Source organism: Nothoprocta perdicaria, unplaced genomic scaffold (assembly GCF_003342845.1).
Source record: "Nothoprocta perdicaria isolate Ctin4 unplaced genomic scaffold, notPer1 scaffold_65, whole genome shotgun sequence".
NCBI classification, from domain to species: domain Eukaryota; kingdom Metazoa; phylum Chordata; class Aves; order Tinamiformes; family Tinamidae; genus Nothoprocta; species Nothoprocta perdicaria.
In genome coordinates this window covers 3460142-3477986 of record NW_020455921.1, presented here as the reverse complement: position 1 = coordinate 3477986, position 17845 = coordinate 3460142, and the positions used below count along the sequence as shown (strand labels likewise).

The window sequence follows — 17845 nt, the reverse complement described above, 5'->3', positions numbered from 1 at the left end:
ATGCCTCTGTAGGTTTAGAATTATAATATTTACTGGGTGATGATGAACACAGCATTTGAGATGGAAGATATTGACTCTTGGGAAATAAAAGAAAATAGATGAAAATACAATACAAAGTATGGAATACATTAAATAACAGGATTTTTTTTAGTTCAAGAATGTTCAAGAAGGAACAATATAAGGCTCAACAAGCTGTCAGGCAGAAAAAGAACTGAAAATAGCTATCTGCTAGTCTAGCAGACATAATTAAAGTGATGTGGATCTGACATATATTATGGAACTAACTGTAACAGAAAAGCATACAATGAGAATAATTAATCACTACATTTTTATATATTAAATTGAATCTTCAAGGAGAAAAGATATAAAACCACAACCACATAAAATATATTGGAGGGAGAAAACAAGACATGAAAGTTTCAGGTATTGGCTAGAAATGAATATAGTATGAACATATTAAGAGAGACCTATAATATGTTAGCAACTTATCTATTGTCTTTGTTATTGAAGAAAGGCATTAATAGAATGTATAAAAATTAACAGAGAGGCAAATAAAGTATCAACTCAGATAGAAAGACTAGAATGGAAATCTGGACATAAAACAGAATGTTTAAATGTTATAAATAAATGCAAGATAAAAAAAATTACAATGCTTAAAATAAAAATCTCTAATATATACAGGAATTGGACAAATGATTCACTGCAATTAACAATTCCAGCCACTAATATCTCTAAACCAATATGAGATACAGATCCTATTTTAGTTATTGTAATGGTTATTTGGAACGGTTCACTAAATAGTTAAGAAGTCAAATATTAACCTGAGAGTTACCTGCAAAATACTGAAGCGATTATTTGTGATCACCTATAACCATTCTGTATTATTTCTTCTTCCTGATAGAATGATAACTATTTTTAAGAATGACTGATCTTATAAACCCTTATACTTTCATTCAAAAAATGACATTTCAAAGGAAAACATGTGTTATTTAATATTCATTATACAGTAAACCCAAACATTTTATGCAAACAGCAACCCACTCACATGAATGTTTGAAGGTAGAAAACTTGAGGTGGAAAATGTTTGAATTATGAATTTCTTTCTGTGCTTATTTGTTTCTTTGTAATTTTAGTCATGTTTTTCAATACTGAAGATGTTGAATGACCTGTTTCTGAAGTATGAAGTGTGTGGGCCTACAAAAAAAGGGCAAAACCCTAGGGTTCAGAAACTCAACAGAGCACTGAAAAAGGAAGAGGATAGAAAGAGGAGAAGAGAGAGGGAGAGGCAGAGAAAGAGGAGAGGGTGAGGAAGAAGAAGAAGGAGAGAGAGAGATGTCAGTAATACAGATTTCAGTTTGATGGCTCATTAGAGAGGGACTGGAAGATGAAGGGAAGATCTCAGACATGACAGTCCCATGAACTTGACTGCAGATACAATTGGTKTTTATGCTTGCTTTTTAGCCATGGTGAGAACATTTTATATACAGGACATAAATAATGACAGTTGAATTTCAGCAGCATTATTTTACTAGGTCTATGACTAGCATATGCTTATCTTTATCTCATATTGTACTACATACTGTCTGTTCAGGATTTGTTTACTCTTGACTGTACAGTATTTTCCATTAAACATCACTTTAAAAATATTTTTCCTTAGCATAAAACATAATTTTCCACACATTCTTTGAGGAAAGTATTGACCAATGTGCTAGCCTGAATTCCTTAAGAATCTGGCAGCATTGTCAAGAAGCTTTGATTATACCAGCAGTCATGACATAAGAATCAAAGGATGAACATTTTTAAATCCTCATAACCAATTTAATTTCTTCAATGACTAGGACAGGGAAGAAGTCTCTTGTCCTAGCTAAAGAGAAATTGATTCATACTCTTGACAGTCTGTTCCTAAACTGGGAATAGAGGATCTTAAGAGATACACCTGTATTTTGATTGAAAATCAGTTATCAACAACAACAACAAAGAGCATCATGCAGATCTTTGTTTCAGACAAAATGTTTCGCTTGGATGTATCATGAAGAAATATTTGAATGACAAGTTGACATGACCCTGTCCCGGCCATAGGGAACATCGGTGAGGACAGCTGGGAACGTATGCTATCAATACTCAATTTTCAGTTGCAGCACGGACTTTTTGTCAAAATCAGACTTCTCCATCTGACTTCCTAAACAAAATCAAGATAAACATTCTGACAGATACAAGATATAATTCTATGGAGTTTGGCTGTCTTCTTTTTGAATTTATTAGTAAGTCTATATGCTTCCAGGACAGCCTTTATTTCTGCAAAGCACATTAGAAACTAAGGGGGCCCCACATTCGATGTCAGTGGGAGGCAGATGGGTTTCTTGGAAACTTAGGAGTCCATTTCAGTTCTATTCTAAATATATTAACTCAGTATCATAGGAAATGTTCTTTTTTTTTTTTTTCTAGAGGTTTCCAGAAAATATGCTTGAGTTAAAGACCTGCTTTTGTGAAAGCAAGAAACGAAGTCCAAGCCTGAGAGTTTTTCTTAGTACAAGGTAGTAATAAATGGCTTTCTCTAATTCCTCTAGATAATTCTTCAAGATAAGTTTGCTGTCAAGGTAATAACTAGACAAAGCAAGTATTGCTTTATTAGCTATTGTTGAGGAACATCTTTGAAACCTTTTATTTCACCAATCCTAGATTTTGTTTTGTGTGCTTGCTTCTCCCTCCATCATCTAAGCACTACTACTACCTCTTTCTCAGGTCATCTGTCAGGCTACTGCTTTCTTTTCATACAAATACTTCTTGAAAACCTATATATTTTATGAAGATTACAGAGAGAGTTACCAATGATTCTTTCATTTCTAAACGCATCTAGGCATGCACAACCCTTTTCTTTCATCCTGTGAACAAAACCATCAGTAAAGGGTAAAGTGTCCAGTTATGCCTTCTGTCAAAGAAATTCAGACTTCTCTGCTCTACCACTTCTCTCTATGCTAAAAAAAAAAAAAAAGATGCTCATATCTAGTTTACCTGCATTGACCAATTCAGCTTATCTGAGTATTTAACAAGTTTCACATCTGGGTGATGAGTCCCAGATAAAATGTAACTTTCCTTTAAATGCTCTAACATTATAGAGAAGAAGGGGAAGTTTGACTGCAGCCATCAAAGAGCGTATGCTTTCTCTTTGACTTGAAGCACATGTGTCTCATTCAGTTTTCATTAATTACTAGTAACAAAAGACAGAAATACTTGGTTTCACCTGTAACTAGCTCAGAAACTTAGCCTTTCCTATTCATAGATGGATCTACCCAATGTGATCCATGCTTTTTAATCCGAAGGTTGGATCAAACCAATTTGCTCTTCCTTGGTCTGACCCAGATGTCATTCCTCAACCTACAGATGGTTAATCATACTGTATCCCATCTGTTAAGTGGAACACAGTAATGAGAATATATCACACTAATATTCCTCACTTCCCTTTGGATTTCATTCTAAAGCTAAAGATAGGTGAAGGTCCTGGTCCTTTCAATGGTCCATGACTGAATCAACTAAGAGAAGACTTTATGCCTCCTGAGAAAGATGGATTCAACAGAGATGGTGTGCCCAAAGGATGTTAGATGCAAATGTGAATGTATGGGTAGAAAACTCCTGGCTTCAGCACTCACTTTAAACATATCATACTGTGTTTTGCTGTGTTTAGGTTGTGATAAAAATTCATCACTTCTTGTGAGCAATTTGCTACCAATGAAATGCTATATAATGCTTTCATAATCCTATATGAAAGATTAAACTATGTTGTTCATAAGTAAATAACTAAGGCTGGAAGAGGAAATGGTTTCTACTAAAAGATTATTGATGTCTTATTAAATTTAGGAAATTATACTTAAACACTGCATATACAGTATGTACTGTAAAAGAAGTCTTATAAATGTGAACTAGCAAAGCATCAATATTAATAATATGTATGTGTGAAAAACTGTAATTTTCAAGTTTGGTATTCTTCAAGGAATATAATTTATATTAAATCAGTGTAAGTTTGGCACTTAAACAGCATTGCTACTGTAAACAGGTGCTCAGTGTCTGGAAAAAAATACTGTCCTCTGAAAACTCAGTGCAATGTAAAGTAGTATTTAGTCATTTTACTAAAGAAGAACATCTTGGCCTTAGGGTGACCTTTTTTAAAAACAGAATTTTTAAAGAGGAAGGCCAACTATTTCTTATAAAGAGATGGATGAGAGTAAAGTCATAGCTAGATTTCTGGTTGAAATCTTGACTTTACTAAATTCAATGGGGTTTTTTGTCATTGAATTTCAGTAAGCAAGCAGGTAATCCTTGAAATTTAGAAGACAGAAATTTTCATGTATTATTGCATGTGCTTGGTTCATGTGACTTCAGTGATTGTAACTCTTTGTTTTTTCTTTTAATTTTTTTTCTCTACTTTTGTAAAACACAACTTTCAGAATAAGAAAGGCTGACAAATGCTCTAGAACCAATCAATGTTATGAAACTAATAGTAATACAATATAAGCATGTAAGCTTATGTAGTGCCTTTCATGTAGAAGTATCCCAAGGCACTTTGTAACAGAAACTCAATAAGGAGTGCAAAAGTGCTTTGTCAGATAGGATAAGCCAGGGGAAAAGGGGAAATTAATTAAGCATGGATTTAAATTTCTCAGCCAACAAGGCATTTAGAACCTTGGTCAGAAAAGACAGGGATTCCAATATCTGTGTCCAGGGAATATAATAGACTATTTCATTCTTTAATACTTGAAGAATGTTCAATAATTCTTCCACAATAATATGAGTAATAAGAATACACCGCATAGGCAATATTTTGCAAAAAGCAGACCCTATGTCTCTCATTTTTCATACACAAGTGAGTGTGCAAATGTTGATCACTTGAGGAATATGCTAATAGAGCTACTTGACTGCTGAGATACCCAGTATGAAATTTTGTATTTTAGAAATACAAAAACCAAGTTAAGGGCTTGGTGATAGCTTGGATGACTTTTTAGTCCGCTGTTTCAAATCAACGTACATTTTTTCATATAAGCATAATACATAAAAATAATCAGTAACACAGCTCTACATTTCACGGGGAAGAAGAAAATTACTTGGGAAAAGCCTATATAAATTGATAACACATAAATTACAGCTTCCCTGATGTTGTAGAAACTTGTACATCCTCTATTTTTCAAACATTTTTCTTTTAGGAACACATGGACCATCCTCATTTTTGGATGACTGCCTCTTCGGATTAATGCATCCTTCTGGTGCATAAATTAGGGATGCACAGTGGAAAAAAGAGAAGCACTAAATCTCAGGAAACCAAAGCCATACAGAAAAATGAGGTTCAGGGTACAGCTGAATGAGTGACTCACCGTGAATAATTTATCTGAAAAGTTAGCCTATGCTTCTGTTCATGGAATAACTAAAAGCAGCCTATAATTTCCTCAGTTTTATAACAAAATACAATTTTTAAAATATTATATGACTTAAYTGTATACTATTCCATGCCCTGTATTAAAAAGGGAAAGACATTTTAGTTGACCTGACAAACCACAGGATGCTGTGTTCCTTAGGTGCTGTTTCTTTTCCCTAGATAGATGAGCCTTCAAACRTGTCAAATCTTCAAGCTACTTAACAAAGTAGCTCAGTAGTATGTGTGATGAAGAAGAAAGAGTGTAGCCACAATATAAGAAAAATTCTTAAGGGTTTTTGTAAAAAAGCTTTCAGAATTTATTTTGCAGTTGTAATTCATTGTACTTTTTGGTGGATAACTGTAGTGATTTGCAACCCTTCTAAATATTTTTGAGAACCCTTGTACACTCATGTACAAGATTACTACTTTTTTTCAATTGCAACCTGAAGAAATCTTATCCTGGTGATAAACCTGAATTCAGTAATGCATGTTCTTTCTTGAGGACTTAAAGAACATATTGAAGTCCTTCCATATATTGCTCTAAGGACCACATTAGTAAAATTGCTATTTTTAAAGAAAAGAGATCTCAATCATTATATTTTGTTATACACAGGATGTGTAATTCAGATATTAACGTTTTACTAAATTGTTAGCAATCTGAAATATTCTTGCAAAATTTATGGTTTTGACTGGATATCTTTGTGTAAATTTGAAAAATATTCTCTGGTACTTCAATAAAATGTAGAACTTCATAAGCTACTTGATGGAAAATGAGCAATTTTTGCATTTAGAATTTACAAAACTCCATAAAGGTTAATATCTCTGTTCAGATATTCATATGTTAAACTACTGTAATATTTATTACAGACAAAAAAGAAAAAAAGACTGATCAGAAACCACACTTCTTTATTTTGTGCCCTGACTCACACTAAAGATGAGGAGGATACGTTAGAATCCTGCCCAATTTGCATTAACTTTCGGTTATACTTGCATGATAATTGCTAATGTYTTTTTTTTATTTTTTTKKGGGGGGGATTATTTTAAAAGTGAATCTGCATCAGTTACTTTTTGCCAGAGCCGTGATAAGTCTCTATATGATACACTATTCACTATGCTATTGCAATATACTTGGAATGAATTCATCAATGTAAGCATAAAATAAAATAAAATAAAATAAAATAAAATAAAATAAAATAAAATAAAATAAAATAAAATAAAATAAAATAAAATAATAAAATAAAATAAAATAAAATAAAATAAAATAAAAACTACATAAGTTCTTACCTGAGCTCTTGAGCTATAGAGTCCACTTGAGCTGTTAACAAAAGCAGAAGGAAAGAATGAATTAGTTTACACTTCCAGACTTGAGCTTTCTGTAACCTCACACCTGCCTGTCTGTGATGACAGAGGAGCGGCTATCAAAACACAGGTGATATTTCATGCTAGCCACAGGACTGTAGCTACTACCGGCAAATGTTAACTGAATGTAGAATTCCCTCCTTTATTTTAGATAAGCTACGTCTAAAATGTAGAGAATGATTTTCAGCAGAAAAATATGCAAAAATTAAAAAAAAAARAAAAATGAAAGCTCTTTTTAAAAGCTTGATGAGAAATCTCTGCTTTTGCAGCATGTTAGTTTGACTTGGGAATGAAGAAGGATTGTATTTACAAATACCTGTCCACACAAGGATATACAGCTTATTGACAAAGCCAACAGGTGGTCCTAAAGATTACTCATGTTGTACAGGCAACATTTATTGTTTCACTTCTGGGAAAATGTTCCTAACCTGCTAATTCATATGGACATGTGTGCATGTGTTTAAAAATCAAACAAATAACCAAAAAAAAAAAAAAAATCACAGAGAAATACATTTTATAAGTTCTCAAAAACGTAATTAGCCTTTTAAGCAAAAAAGATTTGAAGGTTAAATCCTGTATTGATAACAATTAAAGTCTGTTGTCTCAAAGCCAGTCAGACTCTCTTAATTCTTTTCCTAAGTGAAGTCTAGCAGTTATCAGCTATTTAGTGATATGAAACTAGAGAATTAAACCAGTCTGCACTTTCTTTTCATTATGACCACAACTTGAAGCTGAAGGCATAACTTTAACAATATAGCACTACTGAATTTTGACATCGAAGGCAGTCAAATTGCCTTGTTTTAATAATCTTGAGAGTGCAAAATTCCCATTAAAACTGGAGTGAAGATGGGTCCTCTTTCCCTCCAATAATAGTCATAAGCAGAAATGCTCACAGGGAAAGCAATACTTTGACATTTATTTTTAYGTATCTCCATTTTCTACTCATTATCAATAGCCACAAGAAGTCTTATAAATTAAAATAGAAAGTTATTTTCCAGAAAGGTCCGTATTGCTAGTCAATCATGTTTTCCAGATGTTTAGATCATTAAGGGCCTGTTTATCTCTCAGTACTGTATTTCCATCTGTTCCTTATAAAAAGAGAGAAATAACTGGGAAATACAACTATGTCATAACTCTAYATATGAAGCAAAAGTGCCAATACTTAAAAGAAAAGCATACCGTTCCCCTTGACCACATACACTTGCATCTTTTGGTTAAAGTAAATATACTTTTGGAATATTTATACAGATACTTTAGACAATTAATGGCAAGAGAGAAAAAAAAAAATCATTCAGTTGGCTGAGATAAAATTTTACATATGATTTTGAAGGCATGCATTCAATGTTGCCTGGTCCTACTTCCTACTGAAAATATTTGTTTGCATAATAAAAAGTGTAACCTTTATTTTCTTTGAGAAACATCTCGAAGAAACGAGCAAAGAGTAGATTTTTTTGCTTTTCTTTAAACTCTGGCTAAAAATTTTATGTCTCTTAATATCAGCAGTTTGTGTCCTGCCTTGATTAAAAAAAAGGCAGCCCTAAGGAAGCCACACATTCTCTTGCTGTGCATTAGGGACTGTGTGCAGAAGCGATCCTATTTCGTGGTGTGCTGGGCACAGGGTTGTGGAACGTGTTTACTAACTCACCCTTGGTTCCTTTTGAGCGTGTGCGCAGCTTTTTATTTTCCCCATCTGCATCCATCTGTAATATTAATACAAAGTCTTTAATTCATTCCTTTTGTCATTGAGAAAAAAAAAGTCTCCAGTGCTTTTTTTTTTTTTTTTTTCACATTTCCAAGGGCTAGATGGTAAATAGAAAGAAGAATAATCATGCCTTATTAAACTTGTCAAAGAGATAAAAAGCCATCTGTGAGTATCTAGCAAATACCTAGGAGATACCTTTAATGATACAGATTTGTTTAACAAAGTGATGGTTATGAATGACACTTTAAGGTTTAACGACAAGGCCTACAGGTGTTAGCTGAAGACAGAAGGTTAGAAATGGCAATGCTTGTGACTGTTGCTTTCAGCATCCACTTCCCTGAATAACAGATCTCAGAAAGCCCTCTGCCTACCTTTGCCCACCATTACCATTGTAAGTGGAACATATCCTAACAGTTGCAATTGAACAACCTTCTCTGACAACTTTAAATTTTAAAGAGTGAAACCCTCTTACTTGCCTATGCATAAATATATATGCACAGCTGCAAAATATTGCACCACTTATGATTTTTTCTTCTTAAGTATGCTTTAGTGAGGAGAAGGTTACAGATTTTTACCGCATTTTGGGAGAAGATTAGCTTTGGATTTTACAGAAAAAAAAAAAAAAAAAAAAAAAAAAAAAAAAAAGGAGCTGCTGCCATAAGATTTAAGATTTCTGACTGAAATAATAGTCACCTTGCAAGATTGCTGTTCTCATATGACAATTTTGGCTATATCTAAACCAGCCTTCTGATCTTGGATCTAGCCCAAATCTATAATTGTAGGGGCAGGTTTTCAATCCATGGATTTTACTACAAACCCCTGAAATTCAAAAGGATTAAGATTTCATGTTCTGGTGTGGAGAGCTGCAGTGACATATAGCAGATTGCATGACAGTGTAATTCTGATCATGTCCAAGGAGGCAAACTCCTACTCTTTCTAAAAGTAACACCTAATTCTTATGTAAAGCAGAATCTATTATAAGGAATTTTTAACTAGGCAAAATACCAGGAACTCTGCAATCCTTCTTCAACCATTTCATTATCTTTGCTTTGAATCTCATTTTCTCGGTCTCTAAAATAGTGATGGTCAAACATGCTGTGGATGAAGCCATTCTATTTTTTTTTTCCCCACGGATAGTTATGTAGGAACAAATGCAYACACTAGCTTCTGATTTCTGTAACTTGGCTAGGCCAAAAGTAGCCATGGAGTCTCTGTTCTCTGGAGAGCAGAAGTTGCCTACTCCTAGCATCTGTGAGTCTTTTCTGGCAGAAGATGACAATTCATGTCAGCTGAAGATCCTCTCTGTCATTTCACTCTTCCTGAAGATCATCAGCACTAACACTAATTTACCCTCTATGGGGAAGATGTATAAGCTCTTATGCTTTTTAGCCTATAGAGTATGAAGATCTGAGGATGCTTTATTTTTAGGTTTACATGACTCAGATAACTGAGATGTTTTGAATGTCTAACCTGAAAGAACCTTGCAGAATACAGCAGAATCAACCTTAGAAAGAAAAGCCATTTAGTCAGCCTTTCTAGAGGAAAAGAAGTGTTTCTCTAATTTCCTGGCTTTTTATAGTTCATTATTTATATATGGCTACACATGATATGCAGCCAGGAGAATAAAAATCTATTTACAGGAAAGAACACAAGCATTCAAAAGGGGTATTCATGTACTTGAAGAAATCTAATTCTAAAACCTGGGTTAGTGATATCTGAAATGAAAGTATACATAGATCACAACACATTTCAAAGGCAAGCAATATTATCTTTTCTCTGTTTAAATTTGTATTTGATGTTCCTTCTTAGCAAGGAAGAAAAAATGTGGCTTGTGTTTACATAGTGGGGCTGACGGCAGCCTTTACTTTGTTACTATCCTTAAAACCTGGAGAACGAGATTTTGCAATGTGACTGCAATGGTAATGGGAAACATGGCTCTGTTCTCTGATGCTGAGTTGTGATTGAAGGCACTGACCTGCCATAGACTTATAATAGGGGAGCAGGTGTGGCAATGATGGACTTTAATTTCCTTTAATAAACCTTTTATGTGCCACACTTTTACTGCCATTCTATGCTCTCCAAGGTCCTGCACATAATAGGTTCATTACTTTTGATTACTATAGTCTATTGAGACAAACAACTCCAGAACACACTATATATTATGTTCAGTTAAACCAATATAGACTATTTATCCACTGTGCATTATTTCACCTGCAACTCTACAGACAAAATTAACAGCAGCTCCTGTAAGCTAAAACTATTAAAACCACTGGTACTCCTTTGTCATCATTTCATAATAAATACCGCACCAATCACAGTGCTGCKCTTTTAATTATGAAACAAAAAGTGCCCACTGCTTCTACTGAATAGCAGTTACTTTAGTCTAAATAGGCATTGCATTGTGATGAGTATTTAAAAAACTGTGCAAGGAGAGAAAGCCAACAATAAAATCAATGTAGGCAATTTTTCTATTGATTTTCTTTCCTGTAATAATTTGAAATTATGAGAGATATTTAATCAACTAAAAACTACAATTGATAGGAGTGTTTAGCCTCTGCATACTGTATTGTAAACCAATCACCTTTTAAATGTATGTGTTATATAAAGGATGGCTTAACTTACAAAATGTGCCCTGCATTAACTTGAAATTTACTTCAGTTACTTGAAAATTAAAGCTGTGGAATTTTAAAAGTGTGACTGAAAAAAAAGACCTGTCTTGGTGAAAATTTGAATTCAGGTCTTGTCTTTTTCTAGTTCTTTCAGAGATAGCTTGAAATAAAAGAAGAAGTAAAAAAAAAACTTCACTTCTTGTTTTATCKAGTGATTTTTTAATATGAAAACACAATCACAGACAGCAAATGAAAACCATTCTAACGGTCAATAACAAAAAGGAAAGAACAAAAGAAAAATATTTAAAGAACAAAACAAATAAAGTCTAATGAGAACTTCTATCCAAACTGTTCTAACCAAACTGTTTAGAGATAATTGTTATGAGAGTGTGAATTTTTGGAAACATATCTTCTTAGTGTTATAGACACTGGAGATTTGACATTGTGCAAGGTGATGGATAACTGCACTCTTCCCTAGTGGACATCACATCACCAAATATGTATGTCATGTAATACATATATACATATGTAAATATGTAATTACCATATATATATGTGATATTTTGAGAGAAGAAGACATATGGGAGAAAAATAATGTCAAAAGTGCACAAAATAGCTATGCTGATATGTTTCTACTAATTTTTTAGCAATCATGACCATCAGGATAATATATAAGTATTTCCCAAGAAAATTCCACCAGGAATTGAAAATTCATATTTTKCAAGGGCAAACTTCATATGGAAAAACACATCGGATAATAAAAACAAGTAGATCATAAAGACAGGAACCATTTCCACTGTGCTATTATATCTTATGATTAGATTATCTGATATGATGGGGTTTAAACTCATCCAAACWCTTTCCATTCAAAACCAGTTCAAATTTGTTAACAAACTCAGAAGAAATTAGTGTGTGATATACAATCAGGAATATAGACAGACAATACAGGGAATGAGCAGATTTGCAATGCTACATCCTTGCAAAATCAGACTAAGAAATTAGTGCCTGACTTCATTAGTGTTGGAGTTCTATCATTAGAGGCATATTTCTGTAGTTTGAAAATTTCCTCTGGATTTTGATACTGAATTGTTTTCAGAAAGCATAGTCTGTCGAATCCCACAAAATTTACAAATGCTTTTATTTTTGAACTTATGAATGTGAAAAGAGACCTTCCTTCATCTTTTCTTCATTACTGGTTGAGACATAAGGCTAAGTCAATGTCAGCAAAGCTGAAAACTAGCCAGTGACTACTGACAAACTCTGCTTGACTGAAACTGGAGTAAATTGCTGTGTCCATGCAGCAGGGTATTCATTTTTCTCCAGATGAGTTTGTTGAAATAGCAGGAAACTTATTTGCCAAGCAAACCGTTTCAAAGTTCCTGACTATAAAATAAAATAAATGTTACTGTTCCTCAGAGGACCTAGAATATTTGAGAGAAGGACCTGGAAATACTTCCCCGCATGAGGGAATCAAGATTTGGCTCTCAGTTTGTTTTTATGCATGCCTGGAGCATATTTGTGCATGCGTGCATGTGCTGATATCACAATGAGATCCAAGAATATGACTAACAGCTGAAATAGGGCATGTGAATTAATAACAATAACAATTATATTAATAATAATGACTCCTCCAGTTTATTTTCACATTTTTAAATATTAATTTCAGAAGCTGAGCTGAACCACTAGCACATTATTGTGAAAAAAGCATGACATCAGTGCTTCTGACATAGAAAAGGGAAGTGCCGCGTGCACCTTCTGGAAAGAGCTAACATAAGAGCTCTGCATTCTCTAATGTCTCCTCTGTACAAGTATGACTTTCCCTGAGTGGGTTTCAGATTCCTGGAGTGGCAGTCTGTTTCCTTCTGTGTAACTAGACAGAAGAAAATCATCAGTTCATTTAGCAGTAAGGAGTATAAAAGTTGATGCTTCCTTGTGGATTTCCAACAAAAGTTATATTTCATTTTCAAAATGAAATTTGTTGAATAACTTCCCTGTACAATTTTTGTCTGATTTTGAGTGATCTGAAAAAAAATCAATTTTCTAAATTCATATACTTGTATATAGTTATCCATACCTTAGTTGGTATGGAGGTAATTAGAGGACATCTGTCATTAGACCTATATATATATATGTAGAAAACAATGATGACTTTTAAGGCACAGATATCCTTCAAGTTTTAATTGCAAAACTCAGAATTCAAAGTTGAACTGGATCCTGCCAAGAACTATGAACACATCTGTGCTGTACTATACTGCAAGAAAAGACAGTGCTGTATGTGAAAATGGTCCTTCTCCTTATAAAGAATACTTTTGGAGAAAACTTTTCAGTTGTTTTGGAACCCATCCTTTAATGTTTCTTTTCAATAYGTGACTTAAGAATCTAGAATCATAGTCACAATGAACTTTTTCTTATGAAAAAATCATAAAACAAGAAAATATCCTGTAGTCTGTTTAATATATAACTGAGCAGTAGATAGTATAGAACTGTGTTTAACCATTTGTACATATATGTAAGTGCATCTTTTGCCACTATGTATCTATATGATCTATATGATAGATTTTTAAAATATGAAATATTAATGAAAGGATGAAAGTAAGAAATGCAGAGTGAAAAGAAAATGTAAATAGTATGTATAGCACCTAGACAAAACTTCTACATTCTGATTCATAAAAGTGAAAAAACAGACTTTCTGCTTTTTAATATTTCTGTACCAAACTCTTAAAACACATTTTCATGAAACATTGCCTGTACTGACGCCTGAAGTTTGTTCCTTCTTCTTTATCTTCTTCTAAGTCACCCAGTAATAGTCAGTAAGAAGAAAAAAATATCTAAAAAAAAGCATGTTCTAAAAGAATACTTCTGAAAATATGCCTTCTTTTATGGTTTTGATTATTTTTAACCACAGAGTAATCTGTGATCTTTGTTTCTGAAAATTTTGCTTTAGCTTACACAATCATATTCTTGATTTCTCTGTGGGAAACGCCAAATAACATGTGAATAATTATTTTAGATGTATCTCAAGAATGAAAAGTTTAAAGTTCATAATATTTGTAAACCATCATGAATTTAGTACTATGTAGTGTGACAAAACGGTATATGTATTTTATTATTTTTTAGTAGTAGGTGTTTTTATAATGAAGTCACTACTTGAAAATAYGTCAGTCAAATAAACCTTAAATCAGTGACAAGCTTGAATAACTTTGTAATGAGGATGATTTATTTTGATTCTCACTTCTGATTTCTGAGTTGTCACTGCTGTTGTATACTTCATCCATGCAACTTTGCACAACTGGCAGTGCTGAATATAAACCAAAGCCATATGTTTATGTCCTTTTGCCAAACGACTACAGCAAATAGTTCTATTATTCCCTTAGGTAACCAATGTGTGCCAAGTATTTCTATTAGTCTGCTTTACCAAGGCATTAGAGGGCAGAGTCACAGCTTTATAAAATTAACGGACAACTGTTAGCTTTATATATTTAGAAAAAAAWATATATATACTATACCCTCCTGAAATTCATCTCAACACAAGCTGAAATGTGATGTTACTTTTATTTTTTTTTCCTTAGATTTAATGTCATTTGGGATATGGGATATGATAATATTATATACTAAAAATATTCTTTTTTAATGTGAGGAAAAAAAGTGTCAATTTTATTCAAATATAATGCTTTGATGCCTTGAGATCTTTCACTATTAAGATTAAGCATTTATTCTACCCTATTGACATTTGTTAAAAAATTAAATCATAATACATTAAGAACAAGACATCCCTCACAGAGTAAATGTAAGCAGTGCATTTCAAAATACATTCTAATGCATATAGGAAAATATGTTCAAAGATATTTGTACCTTTCTCAGTGTATTAACAGAATGTAATTCTGAAACTAAAAGTTTAAAAATTGTAGATATTTACTAATGATTACATTTTTCCCAGTTGTTCACCTGATTTTTGTAGAAGGCTTGTTTTAATATAGTAAAAGCTGTTAGAAATAAATGAAATACTACAATAGAAAATCATAGAGTATACTAGTATTAATACACAGATACATTTTAACTTATATTCTTTTATGTAAATAAATTATCCCACCTTTGCGTGTTTCCAGGTAAAATTATGTGCAGATTCCAAAGAACAGAATTTGTCGCTCTGACCAAGAATTCTTGCCTGATTTAACAGATACTCCTGAAATTCATTCTCTGCAAGAAGAAAACAAAAGAATAGAAACAGCTATGCTAAATATAACGTAGATGAAACAGGACAGTCTACGCAAACAGACCACATACATTGTTTTCTTGAGCAGTTTTTCTAATGTGGTAGAGAGGTATCAGTGATGCTTTTAAAGGGCAGAAATAAAAGCAAATATTTATTTTTACGGTGCTTTGTTTATATTATAAATGTCCTCTCCAGTAGCTTATGAAACTGACCTACTCGAATGAAAGTTTTCCTTCCTATACAGATAATACAGACCTACAATTTATATACGGAGAAAGTCTGACTCAGTTGTCTCCTATATACTGTCAATCGAGTAGCATGATTTGGTACAGGATTTAAAATAAGAAGCATTTAGAAATGCTTCTAAAACATTTGAATCATATCAGAGAAATTCTGATGCTTTTTTTCTGATTTTGAAAAACAGATTTCACTATCACTTGGAAGTTCACAGTACCTTTCAAACTCTATCCTGCATATTTTGTATAATGAATGTTTTCACTCTACCTGTTTTCACTCTACCTGTTCTATGTAAAAGTTAATGGAAAAGTTCACACAAAAACACTCAGAACTTCAAGATTTAACATCTTCTATTTATTTATTGATGTCTAATAAAGTTTTGTCTGTAAAACTTGTAATTTTAACTTTTCTTATGGGAAAGATTAATTCTAAACAGCTTTACYGGGAATCTAGAGTTTATTTAGTGACTGATTTATGCCTGAGTTCCAGTAGATAACATCTTATACTAGTTGCATCATATCAGTAACTTTTAATTTAAATAAATAAGCTTTATCAAATAGCAAAACAGAAAATATATGCAACAGGATAAAAAGGGTAGGAAAAAAAAAAAAAAAAGGAACAAAACAGCTTAATACCTAAAACATTTTTAAGCAGTTTTCTAAGTCACTGTGTTCCTGGAAAAAGATGCTGTTTACCCTCAAAGGCCTCTTTTCCTGTTATTCCATTTCAACATCCATCAAAAGAACCTAGAGGAGTTTTAAAGCTTCCWACCTGCCTCTTCCTCTTTGTTCCAAATGCACTCAAAACCAAAAGATGTCTGAGAATAGCTACAAAACTGAAAAAAAGCTCTTTCTCAAGCCTAAAACTTAGCAGCTTTTTATCTAAAATCCTATCATGTTAGGTATTTATTAGCAATACATTTTTCATTTATTTTCTCAAAGATTGCCAATAAAGAACTAAATCACATAAGGGAGTAGCTGTAAACCCTTTGAGTTCCCTAATGTCAAGCTCATTAGCATCCGAATAACCACACAGCAGCACATCATCTGCACAATTGCAATTTTTTACTACTTTTAATAGCGTTTCTCAAAGGGCTCATTTTCAACTTTCTTCAGTGGTTAGTTGGTTCTCTGGGGAAAAGGAGCTTCCTGACGCTCACAGCTTCCACTCAACAACCAGGCCGTTTGCTGTCAGAAGCATCAGCCCTCTGCCCTAACCCCATCTGCTGTCTCTCTCATCCTAAGGGACTGAGAGTTAAGACAGCACAGCTGAGATCCACTTAGAAAAGTGCACAAAGGACAGGGGGAAAAAAATACAAAACTTTTTGCATTTACTTTTACATAATAAGCAAGTACATTGAAAATGGTCCTTTTAAGAAAAGAAGTCTGGGCTGAGTGGGGGAAGGTTAAAATGTACTGGAAAACTACATGCAACAGTGCCATTTGCTATTTTATTCCCATCTGTCTTGTATGCCAGATCATCAGCTATCATTGTAAAGCAGAGAGTGTTGTAGTAGGACAAAAGCAAGACTTAAGTAAAGCACAAAACCTGACCCTCTCATCTATTTTAATTACTGCAGAATTTATTGAAAAACGAGTCTAAATGGGTTATTTTCCTTTTTTTTTTTTTTTTTTTTTTCCTCATATAACAAGGTACTGGCTGCCATTCAGCTGATTTGTGGGTGAGTTCCCGCATTTGAAGATGCTGTATTTTGTAAAAATTCTAATACAGTGTCATGCATCTGTCATGATATAAACAGGGTGTGTAGGATTATGCTATGTCAGAGGATGTGACACGGTCCTAATGAAATATAAACCACGTGTCATCTGTGCCACAATCTAAGAAGCAACTTGGATTTCAAATACAGATCTCAGATTTGATACTTCAKGTAACAAATCACTTGAGAAGATGCAGTTGTAATTTACCTGAACATCAAGGTCTAATACAATAATTTATTCAGAAACACTATATTTTAATATATTTTATTCATTATAAAATGAACTGTGAGCTAAATCCTGAGGCAGAGCAAGGAGTACAGATAAAAGAGCTTCAGGCTGCAATGCTTACCTGAAGAATGACTATCTCTGCCCCAAGAGTCCACAAATRCCATCTCTCTAGGTTTTTGGCACTCTGATAAGACTGTTGTTATTTGCAATCAGATAGAAATAACTTATTTATTTGTCAAACAAGGTTCCCTTATGGGAACATTCATCTCAGGTACATACATACATTCATGTGAAGAGTTTTGGCCCAATCTATCCATGATTGTGTATCCAATATATCCATGATACAATGATCCATTGTATCAACTAATTTATCAA

At 33.2% G+C, this 17845-nt stretch overlaps 1 protein-coding gene across 1 annotated transcript in view; it reads right to left on the bottom strand.

The window, feature by feature from the left end:
• The window catches only part of ST18 (ST18, C2H2C-type zinc finger), a 163743-nt gene that overhangs the window by 60850 nt on the left and 85048 nt on the right, over nucleotides 1-17845 (bottom strand). Inside the window, exons 3-5 of the mRNA XM_026050101.1 lie at nucleotides 15165-15271; nucleotides 8409-8463; nucleotides 6689-6719 (exon numbers count right to left, since the gene is read on the bottom strand). Of these exons, the coding sequence (XP_025905886.1) occupies nucleotides 6689-6719; nucleotides 8409-8463; nucleotides 15165-15271 (193 nt within the window). The remainder of the gene's footprint in view (nucleotides 1-6688; nucleotides 6720-8408; nucleotides 8464-15164; nucleotides 15272-17845) is intronic.